The following is a 25,510-nucleotide window of genomic DNA, read 5'->3' as shown; positions in this document are numbered from 1 at the left end:
CAGTGCCTACAAGCAGTACTCAGCACATTATACACTCAGTAAATATTCATTGAATGAATTAATACATTTTGCTGTAACAGTAAAGATTTTGGTTCTGATGAACGTTATGAGGCCCTTACCTGGCCACAAAAAAAAAACCCACAAAACTTTCAAACAAGGGTTTGATCTTCTCTCAGCATAATTTCAAAGTAGTAACTTAAGACTGTAAAATGTGAGCTGTTACTTTTACCTTTTATAGTAACCTTGGATTATTCTTTCCTTTCCAATGTGCTAGAAGTGTAAACTACACTTGAATAAAACTTCAAATAAGGACAAATATGCTTTGTGCTTCATGACTGCTCCACTGTTATAGCTCTCAATACATGGAAATAGCCTTTAATGTGAGGGCTGACAAATGGGCAGAGGAAAGAACACGTGCAAAAGCGAAGTGAGAAATGAAAAAGCGGGATGTATGCCATGATGGCAAATATCTTGGTATGGTTCTAAAGTATACTTGAAGGGAGCTAAACTAGATAGTGGTAGAGCACAAAGAGTCTTATCCACATGGCTAAGGGCTCCAAACAGTAGGCAACTGCAATCTCTTTGGCTCCTATCTGCATTTCAGAAAGCTTATTGTAGTGAATACGGAGGATGGCCTGCAGAGGCCGCAACCTGCAGAGGCGGCAATATGGAGGCGCAGAGACCAGTTTAGGAGGCTCCAGAAGCAATCCAGGCGAAGACAGACAGACAAACAAACAAAACCCAAAAAACTACAGCTATGTTAGGAAGGTGTCCGTTTGGGCTCCAGGCTGGACTGTGCAGTTTTGAGGTCTTCTTGTGTCTTCTCTACTCCAAGCCAGCCTGAGTGACTGAACTTTGGCAAACTATCACTGATTTTGCAGATGTTTCTTTCTGAAGATATTTGGTATTCCATTATTTCTGGAAGTATTACTCTTACTTGACACATTTTTCCTTATCCTTGTAACATTAGCCTGAAATGTTCACTACGTGGTGTCAAGTTTAGGAAAACTTCACACGGTCTGAGCTGGTCCAGTAAAAATCATGTGGTTCTCTGACGGCAGATGCCATCTCAGGATGGCATGGCAGCGGTGGGATTAGGCAGGGGCGCGGTGCAGTATTCACGGGTGCTCTGTAACACACAGCCATCTCCCCTTTCAAGACATATGAAGATACTTCTTTCAAAAGTCTGTGCCCCTTAGTGGACTGCTCAAATGATTCCTGAAGCCAGGAGGCAGATGATATACATAATGCCCCAACTCTTGCTGTCTTGCCTTTAAGAAAGCCTACTTCTTTAAATAGAAATATTGTGAAGAAAGAACTCCAATGCTCAATTTAGAAACATCCAAACCCTTCTCCAACTTCTGCTTTTGTTCCAATTAGCCCCCTCCGATCTTACGGAATCCTGATTATTGGCTGTAAATGATAAGATTGCTGTTATCATGCAGTTATAGCAAAGTCCTTTTAGTAAGAGAAGGACTCCTTTCACCACTTCCCTCTGCCTCATCTTGTACAAAGACTACTACTCTCAAAATCTAAAAAAGGGAACCATGACGAGGGATTAGGTGAACATAATATCTATTTTTATTACGAAAACATTAAAGTTTGACACATTGCTTCATTGCTTTTTAAAAATCTATTGTCTGACTTAAACCTATTCAGCAAAAATGCCAATAAATTATATAAACCATAGTTTGGATCTTTGTAAAACTAGGAACATAATATGTTTTATAATAATCAAACAATAATACTAATTCTGAGCTGTTAACTTGTAATCTGTTTTAATGTTTAGCTTAAAAATAAAACCAAAACCAAACACATGCTGATACACTGTCGCAGAAGTTTCTCAGAAACACCCTCCTCTTCACTGTGTACTAATATCCTTCTTCTTCACTGAGGTTCAGAATGCAGCCATATCAAGTGTCAAGGCACTCATTCTACATTGTCCTATCCTACTCACCTTAGGAGTCACATTGGATGGAGGGCTGATGATATATTATCCCCCAGAATAATGCTATCTTGCCTTTAAGTAAATCCATTCCTTTAAAAGGAAATCATTAGCTAAGAACTCCAATACTGAATTTAGAAACAGTGATTCCAACACACATTAAATCAATCGTGTTAGTATTTAAAGTCACTAATTCTGAAAAGTAAAAATAGCAGACAAATACAGAACTTATATAAACAACCAATGAACTAAAGGCAAAGAGCATTGCCACCACATGCCTGAAAATATTATATTTTTGGTGTCTGAAGCTCTTTGCAAATTATATTTTGGGACAGTCCAGTTCAATAAAAGATGTGTGTTCTACATGAAGTCAGAATAACAGGATTATCAACATGGGTGGTGGCTTCATTTTAAAAATACATCAATAGTTGTATTAGTGAATGTCTGCCACTTGGTTTCTAAATCTTTACTTCCTGTGGAGGCAAACCAAAGCACTGTCTTAAGACTCCGTCTTCAAAGTTACAATGTAACCCCTATCATTCCTAGAGATTGTAAAGCTAGATATGACCCTGTTCTTTGCTGTCATCTTCATCTTCATCATCCTCATCATCTTGGTCTCCGGATTCAAGTTCATCCTCTTCTTCAACCTAAAGGGAAAATATGTACATTTAACATTGAGGATTTGCTCACTTCACATTCAACACATAATGATATCTACTCTGTTGATACATTCTTTATTCCAGAAATTAAAGTAGATTACAGGCCATCTGATTTCCTTGATTTAATGTTCAAGGATCCCTGCCATTTTTAACATGACACGAGATACATAGGTTAACTTGCTGCCAGATGGCTACACCTCTCTACACACAAACCTGAATCAACACGGCAAAAGAGGATGACACATTTGGATAGTGGGAGTCTTGTCACCACAGGAGCAATCAAATCAATTCACTTTCTAGGCTCAGAGCCCCAAAGAGAACAGTTAACAAACGCTGGAAACTGCATCTAATCTGTGTCTTAAGTCAATTCACTGAATACCATAAGAGCGGTGCAGATGATACCACGTTCACGTACCTACAGATCTCTGCCTGTCGTATCGATATATAGGCACAACATTCCCATGTCAAGGTACAATATTTAAAAATACATCATAAAGAAACACAATATAAATCATTTTTGGAAACAATGCAATCTTACTGGATGACCAAGTTCCTTGAGTTTATTCTTTAATGAAAATATTTTCTGATCCTGATCAGCCAACAGCACCAAGAGATCATCTTGTTCTTTTTTAGAATCTGTAATGTCCACCTCAAGCTTGTTTTTCTCATTTTGTAAAATGGCAATGGTACTGTTAGATGAATCCAGCTGCTCTTTAATAGCAGTTCTTTCCTCAGACAGAGCTTTAATTTCATTCTAGGAAAAGAAAGGTGAAAATCACTAATCTAAAATTAGTATTCACTCTCCTAGGGTTTTAACAAATATGTTCTTTCTTTGATAAATTGCTGCACTTGTCTAGTCTGAAGAATTTGGGGTTAGGGGTTGGGGGAACAGGAGGTTTAAAACACACACACACACACACACTCATCTAGTAACATGAGAATTTATGTTAGGCTATACATCAAAGATGGTTACTGTAAAAAATAGAGTTTAACAACCAAAAATAGTTTTAATCACCTATTCCTCAAAAAATCCTACCATTTCAGATAATCAGAGGGATAAATAAAGACATAAAACATTTTATAACAGAAGCCTAGTTAGCATCAGAATTAGAATTGAAGTTTAAAAATAAAATTCTATCCAACTTCACACATACAATTAAATGGAAAAGAAAAATAGCTTCAAGTAAAGTCAATGGTTTAAAAATAAAATAATTTGGGCTTCCCTGGTGGCGCAGTGGTTGAGAGTCCGCCTGCCGATGCAGGGGACACGGGTTTGTGACGCGGTCCGGGAAGATCCCACATGCCGCGGAGCGACTGGGCCCGTGAGCCATGGCCGCTGAGCCTGCACGTCCGGAGCCTGTGCTCCACAACGGGAGACGTCACAACAGTGAGAGGCCCACGTACCGCAAAAAAAAAAAAAAAAAAAAAAAAAATTTGACCACAATCCAAAAGGCAAAATCACACATTATCTTCCTTTTTCCATGTTTTAATTCCTATCTTTTTTTTTTATTACTGTTACCTCATTCCTTTCTTCATGTTATCTATTTTGATTTCTCTGTCACACAAAAGGCTGGCAGGATTTAATATGCCTGTGTTCCTCAGCCTATGGAAAACCTACAGGTGGCTTGTGTATTAGTCAAATCTATACTCCTCGTTTCTTACTGTGATTAAAGACTGATAAGCAAACTTAACTATTTTTTTACTCTTACTAAAATCTATGTTTTTACTTTCAAAGTACATTCATATACATTCTTATTTTATATATTTAATACCACTGTTTGAAATGGCATTTAAAAATCTTCATTTGTGGGACTTCCCTGGTGGCACAGTGGTTAAGACTCTGCCTGCCAATGCAGGGGACACGGGTTTGATCCCTGGTCTGGGAAGATCCCACATGCTGCAGAGCACCTAAGCCGGTGTGCCACAACTACTGAGCCTGAGCTCTATAGCCTGTGAGCCACAACTACTGAGCCCATGTGCTGCAACTACTGAAGCCCACGTGCCTAGAGCCCATGCTCTGCAACAAGAGAAGCCACCGCAATGAGAAGCCTGTGCACCGCAACGAAGAGTAGCTCCCGCTCGCTGCAACTAGAGAAAGCCCGCACACAGCAATGAAGACCCAACACAGCCCAAACAAACAAAACAAAAAAAAACCCCTTCACTTGTGCCACCTTTAGTCATCCAAATAGGAATGGACGTATTGTGAGATAAAATTACACTCCGTTAACTTTCTTCATAAATCTAAGGATTTGAGAAATTAAGTGAAATAAAATCAAATTTCCTGGAGTTCATTTCATATAATATGCAATGAGTAAAAGTTTCACCAAAACCAACCTTTAATTCTTTAGTTTCTTGTAATAATGCTGACAGTCTTCCTTCTACATCAGTAGTTTTTGTAGCTATTACAGTTTCACTCTCTCCTGGTATAGGAACTGATTTTGCCTGAAAGTAGAAATTGGAAAAACAAATGTTTCTTTACAGTTACAATCAAAATGAAATTCCAAAGATGATTTAATTTTCTAGCTATTTTGAAATTTTCTCTCCAATAACAGAAAGTCTAATTCTTTATGTATTTACCCACAATAAAGTGCTTTCCCTACATAGATAAGTTGCCCCTTCAGTGGAGCAGGAGGCTGAGTCAGGAGTGGCATGACATCAGCTCTCATCAGAGTATGAGGAAGGCTGGGTTAAGCAAATACCTTAAACTGTGGAAGGGGCTTTGGAACTGGTAGAGGCTAAAAGAATTTTGAGGTTCATGTTAGACAAAGTCTAAATTAGCTTGAAGAGACTGTTGATGGAAATACGGACATTCAAGGTAATTCCAGTAAGGGCTCATAAAGCTTTCTATTGAGAAAGCTTCTATGGTCTTAGTGAAAACATGTATCATCATGAACAGAATGTTTGTAGAAGTATGGATGTTAAAGGTTTTGGTGAGCTCTCAGAGATGAGGAACATGTTATTGGAAAGTGGAGGAAAGGTGATCCTTGTTGTATATAATGTGGCAAAGAACTTAGCTGAATTGAGTTCTAGTGTTGCGAAAAGCAGAACTTGTGAGTGATGAACTATTTAGCTGAGGAAACCTCTAACCAAAGCATTAAAGGTGTGGCCTGGTTTCTCCTTGCTGCTTATAGTAAAATGTGAGAGGACAGAGGTAAACTGAAGGAGGAACTGTTAAGAAAAGGGAATCAGAACTTGAAGATTCAGAAGATTCTCAGCCTATCCCTATTGCAATAAATGACAAAGCATGTTCTACTGAAACATCAGGGGTGTGGCTGGACAACCATTTGTGAAGCGGTTGGTTACTCGTGTAACACATGGACACAATCAACCATCTCTGTAGAAGCTGGAATAGAAATGTGGTTCCCCAGGAGGGATCCAGGAGGACTCTGCTTGATGGCTTGGAACCCTGTGAATTGCATGAGTCACCAACAAGGTTTTTGACAATTTTATACCAGCAGAAAACCTGCCAGGTTAGAATGAAGGAGACAAAGATGGGGTGAAATATAAAATACCAACAAAATGAACCGTGAATAACTGATTAAACTGACCTGGTGAGTCTGACTATAATATGGCTGTCCTCATGGCCAAGAAGCCTATGTGACTGGAACTCTGGCTAACGGATAACCTGAATGGAAGGTGCTATCTGACAAATTTGCTTCTTTTCCACAGTGGCTGATAAATAACCTTCCAACCTTGTGTTTACTACCTTTGAGAACAAAAAAATAATTAACTTACAAATGCTTCTGTTTTCTGTAACAGCTCCTGCTTTTCTGTCTGTAGTTTGGTGATCTCAGAAGACTGTGAGTTTAACTGAGACTTTAATGTTGCCAGTTCCTAAGAGACAAAAATAGTTAAGCTGTAACATTAAATAGCATTAATTTCATCAAGGAAATGTCTATTTACAGGAAGAAATAAAAAAGTATTTCCTTTCTTGGCCCTTCTCTCTCAAATCACAACTTCCAAGTTTTAAAATTTAAGTGGAAGAACTATTCTTGAACTTGGTGGGTTCAAGATGGAGAATTAAATGTGTAGATTAAACATGTTCACCTCTGCTTCCTTGTGAGATCCAATGTAAAAAATTATAAAGGGAGGGAGGAAGGGAACGAGAAAGGAAGGTGGGAAGGAGGTAGGGAGAGAGGGACGGTGGACGGGTGGGCAGGAGGGAGAAACCCACAAGGACAGAGAGTAAAAGAAAAGAGCAATAAATTGGGGAATTTCAGAAAGCAAACGACAGTGGTAACTGACTCAGCACACGTGAGACAGCTGAAATGTAGGCTGACCTTTTAGAAAGCCATGCTGCTACCTGACTTACAATGCATAACTACCAAAGGGCCTGGGATGTTTTGGAAAGTGTGAGTAAAAATGGAGTCAAAAACAGCAGGGTTGGTTGAAAGCCGGCTTAGGAATAGACCACCAAATCCCTGTCCTACTCTCATGTATCAGGTAACTTTTCCTTTTCTCCTGGTGGAAGACTAAAGGTATATTATTTGAAAAGGGCAAAATAGGATGGTTTTAGACTTGGGGGCCACCAAACATAGATGAAAGCATTAGACTTCCTTAGCGGTCCAGTGGTTAAGACTCCATGCTCCCAATACAGGGGGCACAGGTTCGAGCCCTGGTTGGGGAACTAAGATCCTGCATGCCACACAGTGCGGCCAAAAAAATTAAAAAGTACTCTAGTGAAAGTGGCAGAATTAATTGAAAGTTTATATATTACAGATGTTGAAATTTCCAAACTTCTTGCTCTCTCCCCCACACCCAGAAAAAGTACAGGAAAATAAAACAATTGTAACAGTGGTTCTCCACTAGGGGCTATCTTCCCCCACGATATCTGGCAGTGTCTGGAGATACTGTGGTAAGTAGTGGGATGCTGTCATGTAGAAAGCATTTTTATTCTCTTAAAACTTTCTATCATGTACATACACGCCTTTTCTTGGATTGCTTTTTTTCAGTTATCAAAATGAGTCACGTAAACATGGAAATTATGAACCTTTTTGGTTTTCTTTTTATACCATATTTTACTACATATTATAAAAAACAAAACTGTCATTTAAAATATATCTTTGGGGCACTTCCCTGCTGGTGCAGTGGGTAAGACTCTGCGATCCCAATGCAGGGGGCCCGGGTCTGATCCCTGGTCAGGGAACTAGATCCCACATGCATGCCGCAACTAAGGAGCCCACGTGCCACAACTAAGGAGCCTGAATGCCACAACTAAGACCTGGCACAACCAAATAAATAAATAAATAAATAATATTTAAAATATATCTTTGGGAAACACAAAAAGTAAAAATTTTTACTTGGGATTTACAAACTAAGGGTATATATTAATAACTTAATTCCCTTTAATTTTAATATAGTTCTAGAATTAATAAAATCAAAATAGATATTGCTCTTCCTCACAAGAACAAAACATTATGGACACATATTAGAGACTTGTAAATCGTTAATGACAAATTATTATTATTATTTTTAAAAAACATAATTTAAGTAGATTGTAGAATCTACTCTGGGGTACAAAGACACTATCAAAATAAGACATTTTGTTTCTCTCTTTCCGATCATTCCCATCATATCAGGCATGTCAGTGGGTAAGGACCAGCTGGCTACTGGAGGGAGAAGGAAGTTAGTCCTAGCTTGGCCAGGCTGTTCACTTCTTTCTTTAGTAACACTTTTTTTTTTCTTTTAAAGAAACATATATTCCTTCTTCAAGAAAGGAAGGAAGGAGGGGAGGATGGAAGGAGGAAAAGGCTTATTTGCTTTTCTAAACAATATAAATTACTACAGCAGAAAAAGTATATTTTGCTTTTTAGCTAGAGTCATCTAATTGAGATATATACAAGTTTACTTCCTGTTTTTCCCTTTTCCAATTTTAAAAACCAACATTTTTCTGGATAGAATGACTTAAATGCCCAATATATTTAACCAACCAGTTATCAGGAAAATTAGGCATAAGACTTTATATCTTCATATTTGTGGCTTATAAATATATTTAAGGTTTCCTTAACTGTTAGTTTACTGATAATCTATAAATAATCTGGGTAAGATGCTGAGATCTGTTAAAAAGAACATCATTGAAAAATAAAAACACAATATAAAGCAAAATACCATTACTGTATAATTAAAACAGCTTCTGGATTTTCAAATGGCTGTCTTCACTATCAAATTTTGCTTACACCTGACAAAGCAGTTCTAGATTAATGGAACTGCAGTGCTGTTATGCTATTATAATTAAAATAAGACAAAATAGAGCTTGGATCAAGCTGAAAAATGACCTGTTTTAATTCTTCAATTTGTTCAGAATCTCTTGCTGAAGCTGTCGCTGAAGACTGTTCATTTGTGCCAGGTGATGTTTGGGACGATTTCTACAAAGAGCACAGAAATAAACTATGAAATAAATTCCGTTTAAAGAGACAGAAAAAAACCCAAAACTGTACATATGTAAGCTATGTCTGGTATACGTTTACCAAAAAATTTCACATTGACAGGTAAAATTTTATACTCAAAATAACATTTCAACATAGCACATACTGTCTACAAATTTTCCATAGCTAATAAATTTATACTCATGCCAAGTAATTTATTAAATCTAGGCACTTAACTGAGGTCATATGAAGAAAGAGCATAAAAGCAGGTATTTATTGAGTGATTTCCATGTATTAAAAGAACCTTATACAGGGCTTCTCTGGTGGCACAATGGTTAAGAATCTGCCTGCCAACGCAGGGGACATGGGTTCGAGCCCTGGTCCGGGAAGATCCCACATGCCGCGGAGCACATCAGTCTGTGCGCCACAGCTACTGATCCTGCATTCTAAAGTCCATGAACCACAACTACTGAGCCCGCGCGCCTAGAGCCCGTGCTCCGTGACAAGAGAAGCCACCGCAATGAGAAGCCCGTGCAATGCAACGAAGACTAGCCCCTGCTCACTGCAACCAGAGAAAGCCCGCACACAGCAACAAAGACCCAATGTAGCTGAAAGTAAAAAAAAAATTAAAAATTTTAAAGAAATGAATAAAATCTATCTTTAAAAAAAAAATCAATAGGGCTTCCCTGGTGGCGCAGTGGTTGAGGGTCCGCCTGCCGATGCAGGGGACGCGGGTTCGTGCCCCGGTCTGGGAGGATCCCACATGCCGTGGAGCGGCTGGGCCCGTGAGCCATGGCCGCTGAGCCTGCGCATCTGGAGCCTGTGCTCCGCAGGGGGAAAGGCCACAACAGTGAGAGGCCCGCGTACCGCAAAAAAAAAAAAAAAATCAATAAAAGAGCTTTTAACAGTGTATCTCATTTAATTCTCACAGCAATGAGACAGATATCACCACCACCATTTTATAGCTCAGGAAACAAGTTTAAAGAGGTTAACTAAGTTGCTTAAATTCAGTTAGCTAGGAAGCACTGAAACTTTAGATAGTCTGACACCAGAGCTCATATTCTAAAACCTTAATATGATACTGCAGCTTAAGGGATCGAGAAAAATAAACAAGCTGGATAATGAGAATTATTCTTGACTTCTTGTTTAAAAAACGTCAACATTCACTTACCAAATTTTCAATGAAAGCGTCCTTTTCAGCCAGTTGGCTTTGTAAAAGCTCCTGCTTACTTTTTAATTCCTCTATCTCTTCTCGCAACCTACCAATTTCTTCTGGCTGAATACCATTCATCTGAGCCCCATCACTGTAAGAACCTTGATGCTGATTGTCTTTTCCTATTAGACAGGCATAAAATTTGAAAAGCCAGCACGAAACTTTTCATTTTTTGAATTGATGATTCAAGTATAAAATAAATACATACTTTCCTTAATAATTACTTGGGCAGGATTTTTGCAAGCACATTTCATCTTTGCAAAATAGTGTTTTTTTGTTTCGTTTTTGTTTTTTTCCAGCCACGCCGTAGGTGCGGCATGTAGGATTTTAGTCCCCTGACCAGGGATCCCAATGCCCCCTACATTGGGAGCATGGAGTCTTAACCACTGGACTGCCAGGGAAGTTCTGAAAAACAGTGTATTGATAAAAATAATGATATTTTCAGGGTTTCTGGGAAGAAAAAGAGCATAGTCTTAAGACTAAACTGCATGGTTTAGTGATCTAAGATTAAGAATTACAGTAGTTTACCTCTTGCACTGTTGGTGGGAATGTAAATTGATACAGCCACTATGGAGAACAGTATGGAGGTTCCTTAAAAAACTAAAAATAGAACTACCATACGACCCAGCAATCCCACTACTGGGCATATACCCTGAGAAAACCATAATTCAAAAGGAGTCATGTACCAAAATGTTCATTGCAGCTCTATTTACAATAGGCAGGACATGGAAGCAACCTAAGTATCCATCAACAGATGAATGGATGAAGAAGATGTGGCACATATATACAATGGAATATTAGCCATAAAAAGAAACGAAATTGAGTTATTTGTAGTGAGGTGGAAGGACCTAGAGTCTGTCATACAGAGTGAAGTAAGTCAGAAAGAGAAAAACAAATACCATATGATATGGAATCAAAAAAAAAAAAAAAAAACAGGTCATGAAGAACCTAGGGGCAAGATGGGAATAAAGACACAGACCTAACTAGAGAATGGACTTGAGGATACGGGGAGGGGGAAGGGTAAGCTGGGACAAAGTGGCATGGACATATATACACTACCAAACATAAAATAGATAGCTAGTGGGAAGCAGCCGCATAGCACAGGGAGATCAGCTTGGTGCTTTGTGACCCCCTAGAGGGGTGGGATAGGGAGGGTGGGAGGGAGACACAAGAGGGAAGAGATATGGGGACATATGTATATGTATAACTGATTCACTTTGTTATAAAGCAGAAACTAACACACCATTGTAAAGCAATTATGCTCCAATAAAGATTTAAAAAAAAAAGAATTACCGTAGTTGAAATTCCAATTCTGTCAATTAATATAAGAGAAAATAAAATCCTTTTAAAAATCTTCAGAGCACACTTCCCTGGTGGTCCAGGGGCTAATACCCTGCGCTCCCAATGCAGGGGGCCCAGGTTCAACCCCTGGTCAGGGAACTAGATCCCACATGTCACAACTAAGAGTTCGCATGCTGCAGCTAAAGATCTCACACGCAGCAACTAAGACCCGGTGTGGCCAAATAAATAAATAAATATTTCTAAAAAAACTTCACTTCTTTGGACTAAAAGAACTGACAAATTATTGTCATTAAATAGAGGAAGTAAAAGATATTTTCTTCTGAAAATTTTGGTCACCTTCATATAAATAAAATTAATTATATTTCTAAGTAGCTAGCATTCCAACCATAAGCAGTGTAGAATGAGACTATTTACAAGCATCTGAGCTCCTAGCATGTGCCAGGCACTGAACTAGAATTTTATATATATTATTTAATTCTCAGATGACACAGGTGCTACTATCAGCTCCGTTTTGCAGATAAGAAAATGAAAAGGTTAGACCAGTCAACTGGCTGGCTCAACTGGCTAGACATTAGAATAACCTGGGGAGCTTGTAATTAATAATCACTGATGCCTGGACCCAAGCCCCAACTAATTAAATTAGAAACCTCAGTGGGGTTTCAGTATTGGTGTTAAAAAAATAAAAATATCAGGGGATCTTAATGTATAGGTAGCTAAGGTTGAGAATCAATGGATCAGATAATCAAACACTGAGCAGAGAGCTTGGACTTCAAACTCTGACTTACATGTTTGTCACAGTGATTAACTTAAGGTTACAGAAAGACTAGTCCACAAGAATAACCTGTCTGACTTTGTCCAGCTCCTGGGGACACTACAACAGGAAGGGCTAGCTACACTTACCTAGCTGTACTTTAAGAAGATTATACTGATCCTTGTGTTGCTGAATCTGAGATACTTGCTGTGTGACTGCTGTCTGGAGCTGTTCGTTTTGACATTTTAACGTAGAAATCTGCTGCTTCAATTCCTCAAGTTGCAGATCCTGTTAACCAAAACATAATTGAAGTGTTTTAAATTCAGACTAGTTAGCATTAAGAGGATGAACAAATTAAAAATTAGAGATTATTTTGGGTGAGGATGTTAAACTACTCAATATTTCCAAAAGCATTCTATAATTAAGCAATAACACATTAGTATATGCACCAAGGCCAATTAACATGCAGCAGAACCGTAAGATTTCAAGACCCCATCATATGGCGCAGTCTGCAATCTCACTGTAATTTTGGTTTGGGGGTGGGGGGAGGTCAATTCTAAAAACTTCATTTTATGGTCCATCAAACTATTTAAGATATTTATACCAAATTATTTAAGAAGCTTAGTATATGTATATATATGTATGTACCTCTGTTACTTTTAACATTAAAAGACAATCATATAACAGAACACTTAGAATTCTGAAAAAAACAGGTTTCATCTCTTATCACCCTAGTGTAGTAACTAGTTAGAATTTGATCTGTCTTCATTTTCTTCTAATTCTTTCCAACCCAGGTTTTTTAAACTTGTCATAATCCGTCCACATACATTTTGTAACCTTTAATTTGCTTACTACTCAATCAAAATTTCCCAATATTAATCAGTAGATGCAATGGAATTTATACTCAAAAGCAACACTGAGGTTGCTCTCCATTTTTCTAAATGATAATATCATTACAATAAATATTTTAGTCCATATAACTGTTCTCCTGAATTTTGGAGAATTTCCTTAGGATGCATTATCAAATGTAATTCAAAGTTTATATAAACATTTTACAGCTCTCGATGCTTGTTGCCTAATTGTCAAATGGCATTCTAAGTGATGAGAATATTTAAAATTAACATTTATAAAGAAAAGTGATTATAGTAATTGTGTCAAATCACTCTTTTCTTCTTCCAAATCAACCATATTTATCAGCTCCAAGTGCAAGCAAGCTATAATATCACATTCCAAGTATTTATTTCCCATTGCTCTAAAAATTACATTTTACCATCTGGAAATGACTCCAAATTTGTACTAAGACAGATGAAAAATCCTAATAACCATGGGTAGTGTAATGATTCAAATTTGGATCATTCAAAGATGATTCTAATTTACTAATCTGCTTATAAACTGAAAAGCTCAGACTGAACGCTAAATACACCACTAGTATATTTTTATTCTTTCTGAGAATTTCATTCTCAACAATACAGATTGCGGGGAAGAGAAGAATACATTGGCAGCTCTCATTCAGAGGGCTCTACACAAAAGCTCTTAGGAGCCACACCTGCCTCAAGCTGTCACAATCAGCAGGGGGTGGAGGGCAGTGCAGGGAAGGGGCAGCAGCCTGCCCCACATGAGACGCCCCCATATATTGTTTCCATGACTCTGGAATTTTAACACCATAACACTGCAGCACTTTCTAGGATTCCATTCCAATAAAGGTATATGTACCAGAGTGAGGAATTAAATGAGAGAAGAAAACCAAGAACCATCCTGAAGGAATGTAATGGAAGGTGTAAGGTGCTCAACACTACCCAAGTGTGGGGTTCATCGGTATCCTGCAAAGAAAATGTCAGCTGATGATTTTGAAAATGTAGTTTCAACTTAACTCATCATGACGCACTCTAGTAATTCAGCTCCCTCTTGTTCTATCTAATTTAATATCATCTATTCGGGTGCACAAGACAGAGATCTAAGGATCGTATCTGACCCTTTCTACTCCCTCGTCCCCAGGCCCAATCACTACCAAGTCCTGTCAGTTTTATCTTCTTTGGTTTCCACATTTCTCAGGACCGTCCCCTCTATACCACACAGTGTGAGCTTTGGAGTCCCAGTAACACACATGTATTTGAATTCTGTTCCACCAAGCACTGAGTGACCTTGGACAAGTTTAAATTCTCTAAGTCTTAGATTCCTCATTTATTCTGAACTGCAGATGTCAGCTACTTTGAAGGGATATTGTGAAAAGTAAATGAGATGGTGTTTAACTGTATTCGGTGAGCACCTAGAACACAGTACACAAAACAGCAGCCGCTATCATCGTCGTCAACCGTCAGTTTCCCAATTGCCACCCACCATCACCACCCTCCTTGGGCTCCCTCTCTCTAGCCTTGCCTCTCAAATTCTCCTTCATACAGCCAACGAGTGTTCTGTGTCCATGCCAGTAACACCTCCCGTCCCCCTCTCTGCTTGCCTAGCTTACTCATTGTCATCCTTTTAGGACTCAGCTTCTCTGTCTTCTCCAAGCACCTGCTCCTACCTAGCTAAGTTAGGTGCCTCTCAATGCTGCCGCATACCTTCGATTATCTTTACCACTAGACTTGCTTAGCACATACTAAGCTCTCAGTGTGTTGAATACTCAGATGCTTTTGAATTATTTAGGAAAACGATGAGTTTTACTTTGTGTATCCTCTTGCATTTGGAAATGCCGAGAGAAATTCCTCCCTAAAGTAGAGAAGTATCTATACTTTTAGTATAACAGAGGTTGGATACAATTTATCAGTACGTACTTGCTCTCGAATCATATTTTTGTAGTGAGTCACAATACTGTCATGCTGCTCTAGTGTTTTCTTCACCTCTTCTTCTTGTTTATCTTCTTCACTGGACTTATAAATAGCCTTAGTTATCACACCTGTAAAAGAAGACTTATTTAAAATACTGTTTTATTATTAAGATGTAGTCAGTAAAAACATATGGCCTAATTGCATGAGAGATAAGAAATCATCTTTCCAATCTTACTGAATGCCAAAAGTCCTTAAGTGGGCCACAGATCAAGAGCTAGGAAAAAAAATACTTTTAGGCTTATCATATAATCTGCATGTATCCAGAATATACATATGCAATACAATCCTAGGTACTACTTTCTAATGAATATCAAGATAAACTTTGTTGTCTTACCTTCAAGTTCTTTTACCAGCTTTGTAAACTCATGATCAAATATCATGTATTCTGGACTGGGGAAGTTTGGCTGGGGTTTCTGAGATGCTCTGGAATACAACTCATGTTTGCTAATAAATCCTAGTTTCTCTATGAAATTCTCTTTGCCAATCCTCTTCTCTATCAGTTGTTTTAGTTTCTCTCTACAGAGATAAGCATATTGAGATGCTTAAAAAAAAAAGGCATAACAAAACATAAAAGCTTGGTCTACATTATACTTTGGCAGAAAAAATTTATCATTATCTCTTGATGACATCAGCAAGTCATTTTCCCCTGGCATTTTCCCCTTACTTACTTCATATAGCTCTCAAGTGAGTTATCATTGAAGTAAATCGAAATGCCCAACAGAAGAGCACATAAGCCTTGGACCAACTGTTCTTCCTCTCCAAGATTTTCTGCAATTTGTCCTGTAAGCTGAAAACTTTGTTAAGAAAACTAATGGTTCATAATAACCAGAGTACTTTGTTTTACAATTTGAATTTGATATGTATTTCATGTAAGAGTTTCTACAAAAAATTCTATACACAGTCCGAGCAAACATAAAACAATGGTACACGTACACCCACCCACCCACCCACCCACACCCACACCCACACAGCTTAAGTAAGCATCGTTGTCACCTTAACAGTTTAAAAAGTTGTTACATAGATAAAGAGGATTCAAATATTTGGGGCATGGAGCTAACTCTAGTTGAGAAGAAGAAATAGAAAAGATAAAAAAGGTAAATACTTACATGTATCTTACTAAAACATAAAGGATACAAAGGGAACATTGGCTGAATTGTGAAGAAAATGTGTTACTGCAATGGGGCAGTTGCTAAGCCAGGTACAAAGCAACATTAGTAACCCAACTCTTGTCTGTATTTTGCTTCCCTGTAATAAACAAGGTGGCAGAAATCTTGTCTTATTTTTTTCAAACGTAAAGTTGCCCTAAGATCCCTCCCCATCTGCATAAAAAGATATTTAACATCTTATAAAAGATGTGTCAGGTATCCGGATTTTAAAAATTGAACAAGAGAATGCATTCCTGTATACTCTCTGGGCTGCACTTCCCAAAATAAACCGAGAGCAGAAATTAGACTTGATCCACGCTTATAAGCATATGCCAGGTTATCTAAAATACTATTAATGGAAAATCTGATATGCTAAGGAAGACATATATGATGTGGATGCTTAAAAAATTTCATCAGTCCTAAAACACTTTACAAAAACATAAATTTGCTGGCAAATTTATGATGTTTCAATAGGAATTTTAAGAACAATTTTCTCATAAAAGGACAAATTCTACCTCCTTCAAAAAACATCAAGAAAAATACAAAGAAATAATCTCCTGAATTATTTAGTCAAATTTCATTAACGAATATATTTCTCAAACAAGAAAATAAATAAACCATGTTACAAACCCCCTGAGAAATGCCAAATAATGAGAAATCACAAACTTAATGAAGGAGAAAAAGATTTATTTAAATTAGCTAAGTGCCTCAAACCACTAACTGTACTGCTGCCAAGTATGTTAAACAATACTGAAAACTAGCACGTCCATCAACATTAGTTTCCTGAATTTTAATACAACACATTTGTATCCCTTATGAGATATTCTCTTAGCTCATTAATATTGCCATTGCCCACATTATATTATATAACCTGTATTTTTGCGTGAAACAAAATAATGGAAATTAGCATAGTAATGCATCGCTCTGGGAGTAATTTCAGAAAATATCCAAAATGCAATTATTCAAAAATCTAGACAAGGAATGGATTTAAAGTAACCATTACTGTGTTTTGAAAAATTCCTATCACTCAGCCAGACAGTTCTAATTTCATGAACCGTGATGTCAGTATCCTGAACTTTCCATAATCTTTTTTCAAGTATACTTAATATTTAATTAAACAAATTCAAATTAGACCTCTTCAAATGATTTGCCAAGTAAGCATTAATCAGCATGAATTTAATTTTTACATAAGGCATTATTTTTACTTTTTCCTTGCCTTTATGTCATTACAGTAGTCCACAATAAATTTTCATGTTACCCAAGTACACTGAAGTTTAAAAATATATTCTCAACTGACTATGTGCCACAGAGAATTTACAACTAATTACTCAAGTTATAAATGTGAATGTTTTGTTGATTTCCCCTGGTTATACATAAAAAGTTTATTACTGGAATACCATTTGCAGGTACCAAATATACCGACATTGTATATACAAGGGCATTCTATCAAATCACTGGCTGATGTCTGAGTAAACAAAAATGGAATGAGATTCAATTTTGAAAAGTAGGTCATTTGGGGTCTAACTGAAGCTTAAGAACACAGTCAAACATAACTAGTTAGAACCAGGCAGAAGATAGAATGGAACACCCTGTTGACTACAGCAACAAAAGAAGATAAAGTACTCAGGAATGAGCCTAATCAAAACTCTATAAAACCTAAATGAGGAAAGTTTAAAAACATTTCTAAGAGCACAAAAGCAGACACAAATCAACAGAAAGACACATGTTCTTAGAGAGAACGACTCAAGATCATGAAGATATTGACTCTACATTAATTTGTAAAATTAATGTGATCCAAATAAAAATCTCAACAGGCTTTCTTTTTTTTTTTTTCTGGAACGAAACCACCTGCTTTTCAAGTTCAAATGGAAAAATAAACAAGCTAGAATAACTAGAGAAACTGTAAAAAAATGAAAGAGAGCAATGAGGTGATACTACCTCATGAACAGACAAATCAAAGAGCAGAATGGAAAGTCCAGAAATGATCCAGCTACAAATGGAAATTTAGTATGTGAAAAAGACAGAATATAACTATCAGTGGTTACAGACAGACTTCAAAGATGTTGGCAAAACTAGAGAGCAGTTCAAAAGAGCAGAGGATCCATATCTCACACAATTCAGAGAAAAAGAGAACAAAGATTTAAGTGCAAAAATGAAACCAGAAAGTATGAGATGGAAATACTGGCAAATTCCTTAACATCTTGAAGTGGCGAAAGCCTACGTATGACTTAAAATGTAGAAGCGATAAAAGTCTGATATCAAAAAAAAAAAAAAATCCAAAGCAAAACACCAAGATCCTATCAGGAAAAATATATTTGTAACTTATCACAGACAAGGGTTAAGTTCCTTAATATGAGTTCCTATAAAGAAGAAATGATTAACAACCCGACAGAAAAATGGGCAGATGATAAAAGAGTTTAATGAAAAAACCTTCAAATGATGCATAAATATATAGGAAACTATTCAGCCCTTTAGTAAGAAAAATATAAATTAAAACTCACTAAGATAACATTTTCCACCTATCAGCAGACTGGCAAAAGTACAAGTGTGACAACACACTGTTGGGAGGCTGTGGGGGAAGAGAGCACCTAGCCCACCGTAATCTTACTTTACTTTGCAAGGAGAAGTGCAAGGTTCTATTAAGTGAAACAAAACAAAACAAAACAAAACATCAAGGTGCAGATCAGGGCATATACGGAAAAAACACTTCCAGATGTAGAAGAAAAGAGTAACATGAGGCGGGGAACTAGGACAGGGTTGGTGCCAAGACTTCGTGTATCATTTTGATTTCTAAACCATGTATTTATCCATTTCAAGTTTAAAGGACTAAAGTTTTAATTCTGAGAGTGGCAGTATGGTGTCGGTGAAAATGACATTTGGTTTGGAATTAGAAGAACCAAATCTTCTACTGCCTTACCTTGGACAAGTTCAATACGCTACATGGGCCTCAACTTCTTCATTTAGTACACAGAGGTGGTTGGATTAAATGATCTCAAAGAGGTTAAGAAGACAGGCTCTGAAGCCAGGATACCAGGATTCATATCTTGGTTCTAAAACTCAACAGCCATGAAACCTCAGGCAACTTACTTAACTTCTCTTCCTCATCCTTAAACAGGGGCAACAGTTAATACCTATCTCATGGATTATAAATGGGTTAATATATGTAGAGAACTTAGAAGCAGCGCATGGTACACAGTGAGTGCTCTACAAATGTTATAAACTATTACCATCATTTCTAACTCTGGGACTCTACAACTCTCTACCTACTAGCATATTAAAAGCAGAACTAATGCCCCCAATTTAAAATAGATGGCAGAAGTTTGAACTGGGAAAAGAAAAAAACGATACAATTGCTGGGATAATTTTTTTTTAAACATCAGTGAAATGCAGGCAAGTCCTTGCTTTGCTACGTTAACAGAAATCCATGCATACTGTAAACGTGCAAAGTGAGTACTTTGTAATAATGGTCTTTTGTGCAGACTACGTTATTCTGATGTTCATCAAACCATGATTTATAACAGGGAAAAATGGGAGATAATTAAATGTGCAATTAACTAACTTAGGGTATATCTACTTAGTGAAATATATACTGTGTAACCATATAAAGTGATGTTGACTTAGTGTTTAATAAAACGGAAAATACTTGTAAGAAAAAATGCAGAATACAAAATAGAATCTAATGCATGATCACTGCTATGTAAATAAACAGTATAGGGAAAAAAAAAGCCTGAAATTTTACCAGTAGTTACCTTTGGGTAGTAGAATGAGGGACATTATTCTCTTTCTACTTTCTATTTTTCGAAATTTTCCAAAATGAAAAGAAAAATAAACTATTAGAGAGTGCAAAAATGTTACAGTATTTGTCCAGTATACTATCATAAAATGTTGATAATAATATAAATCCAACAAAATCCTGATCAAGCTGCTCTATCCCGCCAAACAAGTAAAATTAGAAATTGAGCAATAAAAGCTATCAAAACATTCTATTTCAGTGCTCTCTCATTTTCTGATGGATTCCTTACAATATAAACAGCTAGACCAGCTAAAAGAATGCCACACTTGGGAATTCCCTGGTGGTCCAGTGGTTAGGACTCCACGCTTCCACTGCAGGGGGCGCAGGTTTGATCCCTGGTTGGGGAACTAAGATCTCACAAGCCATGCAGCGTGGCCAAAAAAAAAAGGCTAAAACTATTCACTTTGTTTATGTGTTACACAAACACATTTGTTTGCATGTTTGTTTACAGGTTTAAGTCAAGAAAAAATACCTATCTCTTCTCAGCCCCTTAGTTTGTGAACCGCTGACAAAACCAAAGATTTTATAGGATGGAAGAGAAACACAGACAAAATAAACGATCCTGAATCACCTTTAACATAAGCTACTATGTTGCCCCAATTGTATTTTCTAAATAAAAATCCCTCATACTCCTACTTTGTGGATTTCAAGTTTAGTATTTGTGCATTGTTCATTTAAATAATATGAAAAGCTAACAGTTTAAACTTCCAATGTTTAAGTATTAAAATGAGGTTCTAGAATATTATGATCAGATTCACTTTTTTGGTTTTTTTTTTGCGGTACGCGGGCCTCTCACTGTTGTGGCCTCTCCTGTTGCGGAGCACAGGCTCCGGACGCGCAGGCTCAGCGGCCGTGGCTCACGGGCCCAGCCGCTCCGCGGCATGTGGGATCTTCCCGGACCGGGGCACAAACCCGTGTCCCCTGCCTCGGCAGACGGACTCTCAACCACTGCGCCACCAGGGAAGCCCTCAGATTCACTTTTTAGTGGTGGCCTCTGAGGACAGAGAATAAATAGGAAAGGGACATGATGGAACTTTTTGGGTTTCTGAATACTATGCTCTATATCTTGTTTTGGGTGGTGGTTACCGAAGTATATTCAACCACCAAAAATCATCAGACTGAACACTTAAGGTCTGTGCATTTTACTGTATATAAATTATACCTCCAAAAATTTCCCTTTTAAATGAGTGACATGTATACTTATACTTTACCTAATATAAAAAATTCTGCCAGCTAAAGCTTCCAAATATGTCTGTGTGTGAGTTATTAACATGTGTTAAATCATGCTCATACAATTCCTAATAGGACCTCAGTTATTACTGTCCACACTGCATAACTAAACACAAATTCCAAGTATGGAATTAAGGTACATGCCATTTTTGCCAAATACTCCAGAAAACAAATCAAAACCAAACACAAATCACACTCTCCCCCAACACGCATCAAAAACTAATCCCCAATGGTAGTGTAGCATGTGGGTTACATCCAGAATAATTCAAGAGATTTAAACTCTTTCAAATTACAAAATTGTACTTACTATTGTATATTTTCAATAACCTAAGTAATATAAAAGTCATCACATTCTTTCATATACTGATTAAAGACAAAATTCTTAATCCTAAATTTGACTACCTTTGAAATGGTTTCATTGGAAATAAAGAAGCAAGCTTGGGTGAAAAATCACACCAAAAACCCAAAACCAAGGAATTCCAGAAAGTGCAAGCATCCCCAGAGGAAGCACCAGTATAGCTTCAGATTCCCATTCCTATAGTCCTTAATGACACCACTACGATGCCCCACGGAGAAAAACTGGAGAGCCACGATAGAGATTAACTTGCTGGCACATACAAGTGTGAGTAGAATATAACTTCAAACAAGCAGTTAAAAAAACCAATCAGCAAAACCCAAGACAAAGAAAAAGGCTTGCTGTAGGAGGAAAATGCCTAAGCCCAAACAAGTAATACATACCCGTCGGTCGATCTTATCACCCTGCAAATTATACATTAAAAATTATTCATAAATATTACTGCTTTAGAGAAATGTAAATCTAGAAAAATCCCTCAAATACAGTGTCTAGAAACCCAAGCCAATAATCTGGGACAGGATAGTTCTAATCTTTTATTATATAACAATGTATATACATTTTAGAGGAGAATGGATAATTTTATAGCACTGTCATTACTTAGACTGGTAGCACACCACTATCTTGAGGATTTCTCATTATGCATTAATTGTAATTGCAATGTTAGAGTGAAGTATGTGGTGATGACTGTTGGGCAGTTAATTTCTGTTTGGCTCAAGAAAAGCTGTTACACACTACTATATATAAAATAGAAAACTAATAAGGACCTACTGTATAGCACAGGGAACTCTACTCAGTACTCTGTAATGGCCTATATGGGAAAAGAATCTAATAAAGAATGGATATATGTATAACTGATTCACTTTGCTGTACATGTGAAATTAACACAACATTATAAATCAACTATACTCCAAGAAAAAATTAAGAAAAAACAAAGAAATTAATAGCTGTTTCCACACACAGCAACAAGAGAATGACAAGTATTAAATAAGTAAGGATATGAATGCTTTGGGGTACTTTTAAAAAATCACTAAGAGACAAATGATAAAGTTAAAATAGGCTCTCAATCAAAGTAAACCTATTCTAAGCAACAAAGGAAGTGTTCAACTCCCATTTCAGTACAGTTAATTTTCAAGGTTTCATTTATAACTTCATATGGATAGCACTGATGTTCTCTAAAAGCTCACAATAAAACAATTCAACCAGTGTGGCAAAATTAAGAACTAAGAAGGACTCCGCATATCAGGGGGAAGGGATTAGGATAATACCAGTGGATGGATCAATTTTAGGCTTATGTATTTTTACTCTCCTTGAGTGAATCTGAATGTCTACGACTTTACAGTTTTGCTAAAGCATGAACCTGAATTGTTTAACAGCAAGGCTGGCACATGTGGGTAAATCATCTAATAATAGTAAGGGACATTCCTAAAAGCCCTAGCATCCACATTTCAATGAAGCTTAGCTGCTTTCCTTAGGAGTCTAAAGGAATGTAAACATTTTAAGTTGTTTACCTACATCTTACTAGGTAAATTATATGTCTTGGCATTTTGAGGATTTGAGAGCTCACAAACATCAAGGGGGTTTACTGTTTAACTATATAAGCATTGGAATGGTATTTTATTTTTGTTTTTTGAAAGGAAGATCAATTGCTCTGGGAAGAGAAAGAGCGAGGTGCACAGCTATGAACCACTCTATTCTATTCCCTCTCATAAATGACCCGAATTCAGCTATTAAGCAGAAACAGAAAATGACATGCAAGAACTGTGTGGATGATATAAAAGAAAACAAATCCAAAAAAACCACCTTTCTGTCCAGAACATGTGTTCCCATCATGATGCAGACCTTATTCACAATTTGGCAAAATCATTCTTATAAGAATATTCATTGCTTTCTCTCCACAAAACCATTTCTGGTGACAATGAGCTAATGAGCCGTCCTTGCCTCTCTCCTTTTTCATCTACATCTACTAAGGACATCCTTAAATCCTTGTATCACTGACATCAAAGTGAAACTTTCTCCCCCCGCCCCCTTAGAGAAGTTTTGCTGGCTACTTTACCTGTGAGAGGATGTTGGTGCACTGTTGCAATAAAGAAACTGGAGGGTTGCCAATACTTGTAGCAAGTTGAACCCTGAGCAATTGTTCTTTCTGGGTAGCATTTTCTTGCAAAGCATGAGCAAGGGCCACAGCAGCACACCAGTTTGAAAGTGAATCAGTAGAAAATAAACCTCCGCATAACAACTGACCAGCTGAGACTGAATTACCTGTTGCTACAAAGATGGCAGGCAGAAAATAAGGTAAAAATTAATTATGTTGCTTTCCAAACACACAAAAATAGTATGAAATGCTACTTAAAAATTTGCTAATTAGTAGTATTAAGTAATACTTTCAAAAGTCTGTTTTTTCAAAAACAAATGCAAAGATGACAAAAAAGTACTTTGGAAGAAAAGTTGCAGAACAAAGAAATATTAGAATACTTTAGGCATCAAACTGCTGATGGTAATACTCCAGAAATTATTGCCTTAATTAAAAACTACTTTCTAAAACAAATTCAAGGAAATGCAATATTTTAAATATTCGATTACATTCTAATATTCTACATTTAAATATCTACTACACATTTATGATATATTTTACCATTAAAAGCTTAAAAGACAATTACTTACTTTAAAACTGAAATTAGAATTAAATTATTTACGGGACTTCCCTGGTGGCGCAGTGGATAGGACTCTGCGCTCCCAGCGCAGGGGGCCTGGGTTCGATCCCTGATCAGGGAACTAGATCCCACCTGCATACTGCAACTAAGAAGCCCGCCTGCTGCAACTAAGACCTGGTGCAACCAAATAAATATTAAAAAAAAAAAAGAATTAAATTATTTACCATCAATAGTGGAAGGCAGAAGTGTTGACACAATTTCTCCTTGTCCTTTCTGATTTTTATATAAGAAACACTGGAAACAGTAGAGAACAGCACAGCGCAATACAAATGGCTGCCTTTCATTAACCATGGACATAAGAAGTACTACAATGGCTGGTCTGTTGCATTTAAAAAGAAAAGAACAAAAAGAAACATTGCAATCCAGGTACACAAATCAATAACTAGTCATTTTTACTGACTGAAAAACCATAGCCAGAACACAAGGGAGTAACTACTTTCATCTCCATTTCACAGAAAAGATAACTGCAGCTGTGAGAAATGAAGTGATCTGTTTGCTTAAGGCACATAGCTAGGAAGTGATACCTGCACCCAAATACGTAAGTTCCAAAGACCACAAACTCTTTAAATACCAACATATTTATCTTGTCAGATAATTTGTTTCAAAACACATGACAGAACTTCTTAAAAGAATAAGATATGTATATGAGATATCCTTAAATCCCAAAGTAAGTTTTCACTTCCTCTGTGGGATCTCAGTATTTCCCCTTTCCTACCTTGGTGGGTTTGAAGGTGCATTTACAGAAGCAAAGTAGTCTTGGTTTACTTGACAGCCTCGAATAACTTCTGATACAGTATTAATGGTCTGTAATGAATGGGGATGGGGAGAGAATTTAGAGAAAGTCAGTCAAGGGAAAAACCCTGTTTCCAAAAGAAGAAAATGTTATATTCTTTTGCTTTTTGCTTTTAAATGGCAAAAATTAGACACCAAAAAAATCAGTGACAGCATTACAGACTTGTAACACTTTCTTGAGATAACATTTTAAAACATTAAGCGTAGGCCTCTAACTAAAAATAACACGTGACCACATGCATTTAAAATCTCGAAAAACTAAAATTAATATCTCCTAAGAGATAGAATCCATTTCTATGAAACAAGAAAAGGGTGCTTAAAAATAAAATCAGAGAACAAATTTAAAACGTAACAAATTAAAAATCCAATTTAAGGATGAAGTTGAAAAAAAACCTCCAAGAAAACAGAATAAAAAGACAAACTG

The 25,510-nt window shown here is 37.0% G+C and overlaps 1 protein-coding gene across 2 annotated transcripts in view; it reads right to left on the bottom strand.

Moving 5' to 3' along the window:
- Positions 1–1,558: 1,558 nt before the first annotated feature.
- The window catches only part of USO1 (USO1 vesicle transport factor), a 92,395-nt gene continuing 68,443 nt past the window's right edge, over positions 1,559–25,510 (bottom strand). The window contains exons 11-25 of one of the 2 annotated variants that reach the window (XM_027087620.1): positions 25,010–25,098; positions 24,459–24,613; positions 23,637–23,848; positions 21,967–21,987; positions 16,195–16,305; positions 15,729–15,847; positions 15,395–15,576; positions 15,007–15,128; positions 12,385–12,523; positions 10,141–10,304; positions 8,880–8,969; positions 6,340–6,438; positions 4,939–5,046; positions 3,143–3,358; positions 1,559–2,592 (exon numbers count right to left, since the gene is read on the bottom strand). In XM_027087620.1, coding sequence (XP_026943421.1) covers positions 2,503–2,592; positions 3,143–3,358; positions 4,939–5,046; positions 6,340–6,438; positions 8,880–8,969; positions 10,141–10,304; positions 12,385–12,523; positions 15,007–15,128; positions 15,395–15,576; positions 15,729–15,847; positions 16,195–16,305; positions 21,967–21,987; positions 23,637–23,848; positions 24,459–24,613; positions 25,010–25,098 — 1,917 coding nt within the window. In that variant the 3' untranslated portion in view covers positions 1,559–2,502. The remainder of the gene's footprint in view (positions 2,593–3,142; positions 3,359–4,938; positions 5,047–6,339; positions 6,439–8,879; positions 8,970–10,140; positions 10,305–12,384; positions 12,524–15,006; positions 15,129–15,394; positions 15,577–15,728; positions 15,848–16,194; positions 16,306–21,966; positions 21,988–23,636; positions 23,849–24,458; positions 24,614–25,009; positions 25,099–25,510) is intronic. The other variant, XM_027087621.1, reaches the window with a different exon arrangement.

The sequence above is a fragment of the Aethalodelphis obliquidens genome, unplaced genomic scaffold (genome assembly GCF_003676395.1).
Source record: "Aethalodelphis obliquidens isolate GAN/ISIS:26980383/991018 unplaced genomic scaffold, ASM367639v1 scaffold59, whole genome shotgun sequence".
In the NCBI taxonomy this organism is placed as follows: Eukaryota; Metazoa; Chordata; class Mammalia; order Artiodactyla; family Delphinidae; genus Aethalodelphis; species Aethalodelphis obliquidens.
This window is presented reverse-complemented; position numbering and strand designations above follow the sequence as displayed.